The sequence below is a fragment of the Phoenix dactylifera genome, chromosome 10 (genome assembly GCF_009389715.1).
Source record: "Phoenix dactylifera cultivar Barhee BC4 chromosome 10, palm_55x_up_171113_PBpolish2nd_filt_p, whole genome shotgun sequence".
In the NCBI taxonomy this organism is placed as follows: Eukaryota; Viridiplantae; Streptophyta; class Magnoliopsida; order Arecales; family Arecaceae; genus Phoenix; species Phoenix dactylifera.
Window position 1 is genome coordinate 1,074,699 of NC_052401.1, and position 10,726 is coordinate 1,085,424.

Below are 10,726 nucleotides of genomic sequence, written 5' to 3' on the forward strand. Positions count from 1 at the left end.
TTACGTAAATACATCCACCTACCATAATATTGCTGGACTCACCCTTGCACCCTTTATGCAATTATTATTCTTTATCTTCTACTCATAACTCTCTCTACTCCACATTCATAAATTTAATAACGATCCATTTAAAAAAAAAAAGGGGGCTGGTACTGACTTTGTTTAGCTATGCTTCGATCCCTGGGTGGTCCTTCGATTCGAATCGCGTTCACGTATCCCACCGGCGCACTTTACGGCGCGTATAATTTTCGTCTCTCTCCCGAGGCCCGGAACATCCGCGCCGTTGCCGTGCGGTACGCCATCAGTATCTAGCGTGCACCGGCAGCACATCCAAACCATTTCGTCTCCGCTCCCCGAGAAAACAGGAATATTCCCCTCCTGACTCCTATTTTAAACTTAATCATTCCCCCATCTCCTCTCTCTCTCTCTCTCTCTCTCTCTCAGAAGTTCCTCTAATTCCACCGCTCCAGACTTTCAGGTGCTCGAGTAGAAGAGAAACCTCCACTTACCTCCCTTTCTGGGCTTCTTTTCTAATCTTATTACATGAATCAAAATAAGAGAAGATGAAGGTATGTTTATTTTTTCCTCTAAATCTCTTCACTCTTTACAAAATTTCTAATTAGTCAAGCTTTTTTTTTTTTTTTTTTCTAACTACGATTGGTAAATTGCAGCTATCTTTTGTACCTCTCGTGGTATCATCACTGCTACTGCTTGGGCTCCTTCCCTCCTCTGCTGCCCCGGTCCGCTAATTTTTCCTCGTACGCTCTGTTTCTCTAGTTGTCGAATTGTTGAAGTGAAAGTAATAAATTTTGTTCCTAAATTTTTTATAGCTGGGGAAGACGTGCCTGGTCAATTGGAACTGCGACGCCGGGCTGCATTGCGAGACGTGCATCGCGGAAGGCGAATTCCGGCCAAGGTGTACCCGGATCAAGCCCACGGATCCCAAATCTAAGGTCAAGATCTCTTGCTGTTCTTTTATTCTTATAATTTGGGTAGATGTTGGATTCGATGTTCTTATTTTTTTGGATGGTTGATTTTGATGGGAACTGCACGAAACGCGAGGCAGGGGGGGAGCGATCTGCCGTTCAATCGGTACGCGTGGCTCACGACCCACAACTCGTTTGCGAAGATCGCCGCCACCCTCGCCCCCACGAACCAGCAAGACTCCGTCACCGACCAGCTCAACGTATGTCTCTCCCTCTGTCTGATCCTTCGGCGCGAATCTCGAGGCTGGATGACGGCAGCCGCGAGATTCGTGCCATTAAATTAGCAAGCACGCGCGCCATGTGTAGCCCGCGTAGATATTTCTTTTTAATGGCGCCGCCGTTGGGTCCGTTATGACGGTTTTTATTTAAAAAATGGAAAAAAGAAGGAACTTGTTGCTAATTTTGATCGGAAGTATTCTTTAAAAAATGGGAGAGTTTTTTTTCTTAAACATCCTAATAATTTGTAATTATTTGGATTATTTCCAGGTGTTTGTTGTGCTTATAATCTAATTTAGATGCAGTCGGTCTGTTGTTTGGAGGAAAAGATAAGGAGTTGGTAGGGCACCAACTTGGAAACCCTTCTGCTCATGTTGGAAAATATCTCTTCTATACGTTTATTTAACTTACAAGTATAAATTTAACTAAAATAATAAGTCATGATGTGCGACCTTCAAGAAGATAAGGATTAACTTGCTTAAAGTTCTACTTGTTCAATCAGAATTCATGTAGGAAAACGACATTACCTCTCAGCTAGTGGTGCACCTTGTGGTGCCGTGTAAACAAATCATTCCTTTCCCAATGCTTTTCAGGATCTCGTGGTTGGTATTAGTTTTAATCTGATGGTTAGCTACAGGTGCAAAAGAGGAACGTGGAGCAAAGAGTTCCTCAAAATATGATCCTTCATTTACACTACTAAGTGTTGTACGGCGTTCGATGGCCATCACAATTGTCTTTGTTTGATAGCTATCTATTTTTTTGATAGCGGCCATGTACAATATTATTCTGCAGTGCAAATTATGTACTGCTGAGGATCCATGCACGAGAAAAATTTGGAAAAAAAATTTCTCTTTATTTTGGCTTAAAATCATGTTGCACATGACCTTTTAAACATTGCATTTGTGGTGCTTGGATGCAAAGTAAAAGTAATTATCAAAGCACAGAATTTGGAATACCACTAATCTTTTTTTTTTTTGGAGAAGATCGTATTAGAAGTTCAAAATTGCAGTCCAGCGACTGTAGTCTTCTGACCGGCTCAAACATGTGTGATAACTCTAGCTAACTGTCCATTGGACCCAAAGGGATGGACCGGATCTGTTCCCAAGTGTTTGGTTACACAACCGTGGACATTCCAATAGCACCGACGTCATACTGGTTATATATTGGAATAGGCTTTTAATTAATTGGTTCCTTGAAAAACTTAGGCACAGTGGTAGCTAGAATAGTAATCCATGGAGATTTTGCTACATATATGACTAGGAAGACTTAAACCATCATTATCATTTTCTCTCTTTTTGATCCTTTTTCCTGAAAGAAACGAGGGAGAGGGAGAACCAAACCATTTAATTTACGAGTAAGCTTCGACTCAACAGAAAGAATAGCATATTTATTGAACAAGGTAGCATATATTGTGAAGCAAGCTTTTAAGTCTTCTAGTTGAACTTGGTTGACATCATGCAGCATTTCAGCTTAACTTTCTGGTTCTTGCAATAGTCTAACTGCCATTTGAATGCAGAATGGTGTCAGGGGCTTGATGCTGGATATGTATGACTTTCTGAACGACATCTGGCTGTGCCACTCCTTTGGTGGCAATTGCTACAATTTCACTGCCTTTGTAAGTTTTCTGAAATAAGCTTTCTAGCCCTCTCTTGTGTCCGACTCTTCTTCTTCACTGATCCAAGTCGATCATTGATCAGAAACCTGCCATCGATGTGCTTAAAGAAATCCAGGCATTCCTCCAAGCAAACCCTTCAGAGGTCATCACCATATTTATTGAAGACTATGTCACTTCCCCTAATGGTCTCACTAAAGTGTTTACTGCCTCGGGCCTAAAGAAGTATTGGTTCCCAGTCTCCCGAATGCCCCAGAAAGGTGGGGACTGGCCATTGCTCAGTGACATGATCAACAAGAATCAACGTTTGGTGGTTTTCACATCGAAATCTTCGAAAGAAGCCGCCGAGGGCATCGCATATCAGTGGAGATACGTAGTAGAAAACCAATGTACGTTAAGACCTTGTAGAAAGAACATCATTTCTGCTGCCTTTTTTTCTTGCGGATCATCTTTGTATGAATTCCATGCATGCAGATGGAGATGGGGGGATGAAAGATGGTTCGTGCCCAAATCGTGCCGAGTCGTCCCCCATGAATACCATGTCAAGGTCACTTGTTTTGATGAACTATTTTCCAGACGCACCAAATTACCCAGCAGCTTGCAAGGAAAATTCAGCTCCACTTGAGAGCATGCTGAACACCTGTCGCAATGCATCAGCTAGCCGATGGCCTAACTTTATAGCAGTAGATTTTTACAAGGTAGGTTGCAGAACAATGTTTATTTCATCAAATCAGACTATCTTTCTAGTTGACATTTTCTGGTGTGCATTAAATTAAGTTTTCTTGGTCTTTCGACGCAGAGAAGTGATAGAGGTGGAGCCCCAGAAGCTACAGATATAGCAAATGGACAACTAATCTGCGGATGCGGTAGTATTGCAGATTGCAAGGTCGGGTAAATTTTCTTTCTCATGGTCTAATATAGGCACTTAGGATTAACATGAGTGACCAAGGAAAGAAAGGGTTAGGATGGTACATGATCATGCATGGTAGATTGGCGGATGGTTGTACATCAATTATGAAAGGTCCCACATCGGCTAAATTCGTTTCAGAGCCTGAGCATATGAGGCAGGTGCTTCCAAATCCTGCAGACGCATTTGGGTGGAAAACAAAACCGGAAAGGAATCTAAGCAGCACGTGCGGGCTCTGAATCGGACAATAATAGCAGGAAAGCTGCGTGTTCCCCCTCATATGGCTTCCACGTAGGCACTGGGTGTCTCACGTGCTCCGTGCAGGCGGGGGCGTGACATTTGGTATCAGAGCGGACCCAGCTCATAACTTATGTGGACTAGAGAACACTGCAGCAGGGATCCATTGGGGCTGACCACGAGCCGATCGTGGTGTTTGTGATTAGATTTGAATGGATTTAAATCCTTAGCCTGACGATGACGTCAGGGCTTAAACGAGAGGAGTATGTGAAGATTTGTGTAGGCATGTGTTTAGTCGCACATCAGTTATTTGTTGGATAGATCTTTGGTACTTTTACAGGATCAAGGAACCCAAATAATATTTTTGGACTAGTCATTTTAGGTGAGGTCCTGGATTGTTACAAATTAAGACAGATGACTCCCGATTTGCTAGATGATTACCTACTTATGAAAAAAATGAGAATATTGCAATCATATATAAGAGAGGGAATGGGTGCGACAATCTATGAGAGGAGAAAGATGGTTACAGTACCAAGGAGAGTCGAGATTCAGCAACTTCCATGGGAGATGGAACCAACCTTATAAATTGGGCTGTGGCAAAGTGAATGGTGCAAGTGGCTTGACTGCCTGTGAATTGTTTTCGTCGATAAATCATGTTCTTTGAGAATTGTTTTCGTCGATAAATCATGTAGTTCTTTGAACTATTTCCTTTTGCTGAATGGTAATGTAGCAGTTCTGTGTGCACCAAACTCACATCTATCTTATTGTCTGCTCCATTGTTCAACCAGGTTAATGGCTCCCGGGGCACTTGTGGGGATTCACCCAAGGCTTCACGCACTTGGCATCGACAGCACAAAACGTTGAGTACTTCAGCTGCGGGAAGGCCACTTCAAAGGTGGTGGTGGATAATTGTGGTGTGCGTGGTCATAGCCCTGTTACTTTTGTAGATTGTAGTCTGTGTGTTGATGATGTATCGATTCTTGTGATTGAGAGCCAGCCGTGTTAGCTGAGCAAATTAATAGAATGAAGTAGTTTTGAGACTTCTTAAGCCCAATATTCTCTTTGTTATGGGAAAAGCAAACCTGTTCCTGTAAGCTCCAACCTGTTCGATATGTATTGGAAGTTAAAAAAGCTAGAGTGTAAGCCTGAAACGTCTCGATACTACTCACTACATTCCCCTTCCCGGCTTCACCCTTGGGTCCGAAAAAATATTAGTTGAACCAAGTCCGCCACGACATCTACTTTGGTTGGCGTGGTCAGCCAATACTTATGTCTTGTGGGAGGGCACACTTTGTCATCACTGATCCTAAAGAAGGCAAATAACTCGGGGTAAACTCGTAAGGCACCATTCATGTAATCATATGCGACTTCCACGTTTAAAGAACTTTTCTTCACTATACGCAATTGACTGGTAAAATGTTTATCATTGTTGCCGCAGAATTCCGAACCAAGTCGGAGGATGGGTCGGCTGAAGTCGGGAGAATCGAACTGAACGCAATAATTAAAGTATAAAAGAACTAGTTTTCTTTTAGGACAACCTGCAAGAAATTCATTTGTTAAAAAGTTTCTGCCGGAGGATCCTTTCTTTAATGTCCAAGTCAGAAGGGCGAAACAACATTGAAGAATTTTTGATGTTTCTAAATGAACTTACCTTAGAACCCCAGACTATCCCTATATATAGGATATTCAATCGATCCTATAACGGTCGGCTGCACGTTTCCAACATGTAAATGTTCCACGTGAGCAACATGAGACAGTGATTATGTTGATCCCGTGTTAGCAACAATGTTATCATAACTACCAATCTTTATTAGCATGCACAAAGTGGCTCCTCAGCTAAAATTAGTTTAATATCACGGTGGGTCGATGACCTACGTATCAGATAAAAAAGAATGCTATCCCATTGGGATTGAGAGAGCATTCTCTGAAGGAAGAAAGCGTGGAAAGAGACGAGAGAGAGAAAATTCCCAATAAACCAAAACGTAGGGAGCTTATGATTCAAGAGAATCACCGGAATGATGGCCCGATCCACCACTGTAATATCTATCCATTCATCTTCACATCAAACAGGAAATCAACTATACAGTCCAAACATGCATATGCACAACAATCAAAGCAAATATTTGCTTAATTATTAGGTTGGGATGGACATCAGAGCAAACAATAAACTCGACCCTTCAGATCTCCATACTTCAGTACCAAGGCACGGCATACAAGCAGGCCGCTTGCTAAGCCGCAATTTCATGAGCATTTAAGAGTAATGATTCAATTTAACCATCTCACATAGCCCAAATTCAACAAAACTGCATTTGAACAACTAAATTTTATAGTAGAAGATTGCTGAAATGTTCCCCAAGCAGTCAAAATGCAATACAAAAACAAATTATTCTTCACGATAAATTTCATCCAAAGCCAGAATTTTTCACTACTACAAAATTTCTTGGAGAGCTAAAAAGCAAGTAATGAGATGGTGACATCACAAAAAGCAATAAAAAAAAAACACTACTCCATTGAGGATGCAGGACCAGCCCCAAATCCACCACCGCCGCGGCCAAAGCCAGGCCTACCACCAGTACCCTGTTGAGAGGTAACAAGGATGGAAACCCATTAGAAAAACAAGTACCTGTTTGGGTCAAAGAACTCCTATTAAATTCTGCATGTTTAGACATCAATCATTAAATAATGATACGGAATAACCCAGACATCAGAAATATACATGGTATTGCACCAGATCAATACTTGCATTGAAGTGAGCTGTTGTGCATACGACATAAAGAAATGAAACTCCATATTGCAGATCATTAAAAGCATTGGGGCTTTGGCGAGTCCTTATTAGCAATGAAGAATAAAAGAATGAACAAAAAATGGTAGTGAGTGACAGGAGGAGTCAAATAGTAAGAAAAAAGATCACCTCCAATGCAAGTGGTAGTAAGAGGGCATCAAATAGTAATGATTAGCGGCCGAGAGGTGGTAGTTGCAATACTTGGCTCCTAGGAGTGGCAAATAATTCCATGTTGGACACCAAGGGTAAGATTTTAGGCAAATGGAGAAGCTTGTTAACCAGAACATGCTCTTACATCTAGAATCTAAGGAGGGGGAAGGTGTGGTTAACATGATACTTCAAGAGCTACTTCCAACAGCAAGCAGATCATACACCTTGATGTGACTAATTTGCATACTTAGTGCACAAAATAATGATGCTTTCTATTCATTCTAGAAGTCACAAGCAGATTTACTCAAAACTAAGAGACCCAGTTAAACATATTAAATATCCAATATGGTATAAAATTTATATTTCATTACACAATACTTTACATGAACATAAAAACTGGAAACAGGAATAACCACAAGACTCACTTTCATCTTATTTGGTTTCAAGCTTTCATGGGTGGAAAACTTGACCAAATGGGTAGACTCAAAAATAGTCCTATAATAAGTCCACATAATTAGTTGAGAATTAACTTCAGGTTAATAATTTAATATGATTACCAATGCAGGCTACACAGATGAAACACACTAACAAAGAGGCAACCGAAGTAACATACGCAAAGGTAGTGAAAGAAACAAAAAATTCAAAACAAATTTGCTCTACCCTCAAAAAAGCACTAGCACTATCATGCATAGCTTCCAAAAAGAGCAATCTTATGCAAATACATATTTTCCCCTATTTAATGTTCATAAAAGTATGGATATACATGTGTAAAAAAAATCTGAATGTCAAGAAAAGCCATCAGAGATTGGATATGCATCAATATAGACACCAAGGGTGCCTCAGATGACCATCGTGAGATATATAAAAACCATTCTCATCATCTAGCTTCATATATTTTGCAATTCAGAACATTAAAGAAAATTCTAACATCAAGATGTAGAAAAGACAAATAAATCTACAGCAAGGTTAAAAAACCATCCTAATCATCTAGCTTCATAAATTTAGCAGTAAAGAACATAAAAGAAGAAATCTAATATCACAGTGTAGAAAAGGATATTAAAACCATGACAAGGTAAAGTGAAACAGAATCCTCAGGATGACTATACAAATTACAGAAGCATGATATCTACAATCTTTAGAAGGGGCCTCTGGCCCTTAAACCAATAAAATTTTAAGTTCACCTCATGAGCCATAACAGCATACAGTGGTAAAGGTGTTGTGCAGAGCAGGAGATACATTAGATGATTTTTAGACAAGCTGGGTAAGTAGAATTAATGTGATGCAAATTTTTAAAACATTTAGTGGAGTGGAGAAAGATGCCTGTTAGTTTTTTTATCTTTTTTTTTGGGAGGGTGTTGGGGAAAAATTTCCAAAGTCAATTCATTGCAAGAACTTTCGGTTCTGATACTTTTGTAAGGTTTTCTTTTCTTCTTTTTTTCAAAATGCTAGAAGCACAGAAAATTGAGCCACCCACCAACAAATTCACTAGAATTTAAAATCATATATCAGTTTAAGTAATTAAGAAAGAAATAAAAGTGCTCAGTGACAATTTGCAATAAGAAAATCATCGCAATGAATCATACCAAATGTTATGACCTCCACATACAACTTCATAATCATATGGTTTATGGTATTTCATTGAGCAGAGATATGAACATACTAAGCATTGGCAACGCAAATCATAACTTGTTACATATGCAGTAATATGTCTCCTAGAATATAAAAGTAACAGATCTAAGGACGAATGCTTAGACGGTAGTAGCATCAATTCTGTTGGCTAATGCTGTGATGAAGAGAGACAAGCTATATTTCAATACCGATTGTATTAAATATAATGCCTTTAATCAAAGCTCTGGAAGCACAAAAACAAGTGCAATAAAGTTAAATAATTCTGACACTAGATGCCATCGCGAAGGCACCTACCCTAAAAGATGGCTGGAACTCTGCAGGAGCACCACTCTTATCCCCACCAAAATCACCTGAAGCACCGCGAGGACCTCCACGGTAGCCGTCCCTATCTCCAAACCTCGGCCTGTCGCCTTCGAAGCGAGGCGGCCCCCTACCCCAAGACACATTATCATACAGTCATCAAGATGTCACAAACTACAGAATAAAACAACATAAAACCAATCAAAAACACTTCTTTATAACAGAGATCGGGAGTACCTGGGGCGGTCGCCAGGAGGGCCGGCGCCGAAGGGGCGGGAAGGCTTGGCGGACTTTTTGAGGGTGGCAGGGACGATCTCGGATGGGAGGTTGAGGAAGGTGCGGAGGTACTCGATGCCGTCGTTGGTGAGGTACCAGTAGTAGTGCTGCCAGGCGAACGTCTCCCTCACGTACTCCCTCGACTTGAAGCTCTGCATCAGCTTTATCACCTGGAGGTTCGGCACATCGACATCAGGGTGCTTCGCCATGTTGTAATCCTTCTTCGCGTACAAAACCCCCTCTGATCCCCACCAAAAAAAAAACATCAGAAATCGAATCAAAAACGATCTTTTGCGATCTAAAACCCTAACCCTAAAAAGCGCACCTTGGAATAGATACTTGCAGATCTCATGACGATTCTTCTTGGGGATGATCTGACAGAGGTATTGCGATCAAGAGAGAAGGGATTAAACGAAGAACGTAGAAGAAATAGGGAGAAATCGAGAAGATAAATTCCAATTTGCTTACCATGGTGATGGATTTCGAGGGAGACCAAGGAGGGAGAGATCCGCCGCGGAGGAGAGCTCGAGCGCGGGGAGATGGAAAGGGGATGGCGAAACCCTAGAGGTGGAGCGGCCGGGGTTTATAAAAGGTGAGAACTATATCAGGCCGTTGATCTCTGTTGATCGGACGGTTTGGGTTATATCATGGATGTCGTGGACTAAGGAAGACTTCACTGATCACACGGTTGGCAAATGAGGATTGTTTGTAATTTTGTGTGTTGGGCTGCAACCGGATTGGGTGGAAGTGGAACACTGGAACACCTATCCGCACAGTTTTTTTTAATATGAAAATTTGTAATTGTTAAACAAAGAGGTTTCACCAGCTATACAAGGCCCGGTTCGCAGTTAAAAGAGCTTGATGTATCTTACTCAAAGGTAACTTGCTCATAAGCCCACAAACAATTTCATAGAACATTTTCGAGACAAAACACAGGCCATAATTACATTAGTGAGACTAAAGTAATTAATTTTTCTTTTGTTTCATTTTGGATAAGAGGAGGGTAGAGACCTACCTTAAGAAGCTCTCAAATATTTAGTTACCATAAATTAAGGTGGAGATTTACACATAACAACTTAGTCATAGCTATGCTAGAAGCAATTAATTAAAAATATAGATAACAACGAGATACAAGTAGAAATTATAATTGATACATCTTGATACTGATCTCTGCTGACAAGATGAACCGTTCAATAAAAACTCGCCACCTATTTACAAATTGATCATTCAAAATTTACGGCATGGCTGACCCAAACAACCAGACATTTCTCATAACTAGCAACAGCACGCATTCGTTCTCTCCAACCGGACGAGAGGCGAGCAAGATCTCCAACAACCCTCCACCAACTAATCCAGACATGGCAAAAATCAACACGTCATTCAAGCTTTCATTTGCTTGCTTGCATGCGAACAGCTCTTGGAAGAATTGTTTGTGCATCTTCCTATCGAAGTGGGGTGACAGAAAGAGTGCCAAGCAGCAGCAATAGCATAACCCCAAAAAAAAAACAAAAACAAGGGGGCAAATCTTGCACTAGATTCTAATTTAAACGACGGCACGTACTTGGGCTTGTCCTCCCAAGACTTTTAATCCGGAAATCCTAGGTGGGGTCGAAATCTTGAGGGATAGGGTG

General features: G+C 40.9%; 2 protein-coding genes and 1 non-coding gene across 4 annotated transcripts; 1 reads left to right on the top strand and 2 right to left on the bottom strand.

The window, feature by feature from the left end:
• The first annotated feature begins 190 nt into the window (after positions 1-190).
• Positions 191-5,052, top strand: LOC103703192 (PI-PLC X domain-containing protein At5g67130-like). Of its 2 annotated transcripts, XM_008785965.4 has the most exons (9): positions 193-569; positions 672-740; positions 831-953; positions 1,067-1,186; positions 2,719-2,817; positions 2,900-3,203; positions 3,289-3,512; positions 3,614-3,700; positions 4,747-5,052. In XM_008785965.4, the coding sequence occupies exons 1-9, from the start codon at positions 564-566 to the stop codon at positions 4,903-4,905; spliced, it is 1,191 nt and encodes a 396-aa protein (XP_008784187.2). In that variant the 5' UTR covers positions 193-563; the 3' UTR covers positions 4,906-5,052. The 2 variants fall into 2 exon arrangements, with proteins under 2 accessions (XP_017697305.2, XP_008784187.2); XM_017841816.3 differs by lacking the exon at positions 1,067-1,186 and having other exon boundaries at positions 191-569.
• A 1,252-nt stretch (positions 5,053-6,304) lies between these two features.
• On the bottom strand, positions 6,305-9,675 carry LOC103703191 (40S ribosomal protein S10-1-like). The gene is made up of 5 exons (XM_008785964.4): positions 9,564-9,675; positions 9,421-9,469; positions 9,057-9,336; positions 8,814-8,949; positions 6,305-6,535 (listed from the first exon to the last, which is right to left on the bottom strand). Exons 1-5 carry the CDS (start codon positions 9,564-9,566, stop codon positions 6,461-6,463), a joined length of 543 nt encoding a protein of 180 aa, XP_008784186.1. The 5' UTR covers positions 9,567-9,675; the 3' UTR covers positions 6,305-6,460.
• On the bottom strand, positions 7,684-7,778 carry LOC113462479. The gene has a single exon (XR_003384907.2). It is a non-coding gene; the product is annotated as a small nucleolar RNA Z161/Z228 (small nucleolar RNA).
• Positions 9,676-10,726: the final 1,051 nt, after the last annotated feature.

Excerpts from the sequence above, each read along its gene's own strand:
- LOC103703192 (XM_008785965.4), top strand. Across the intron at positions 1,187-2,718 it reads CCGTCACCGACCAGCTCAAC|AATGGTGTCAGGGGCTTGAT; the intron begins GTATGTCTCTCC and ends ATTTGAATGCAG. Across the intron at positions 3,513-3,613 it reads TAGCAGTAGATTTTTACAAG|AGAAGTGATAGAGGTGGAGC; the intron begins GTAGGTTGCAGA and ends CTTTCGACGCAG.
- LOC103703191 (XM_008785964.4), bottom strand. Across the intron at positions 9,337-9,420 it reads CTGCAAGTATCTATTCCAAG|AGGGGGTTTTGTACGCGAAG; the intron begins GTGCGCTTTTTA and ends GGTGGGGATCAG. Across the intron at positions 6,536-8,813 it reads AGTTCCAGCCATCTTTTAGG|GGTACTGGTGGTAGGCCTGG; the intron begins GTAGGTGCCTTC and ends ACCTCTCAACAG.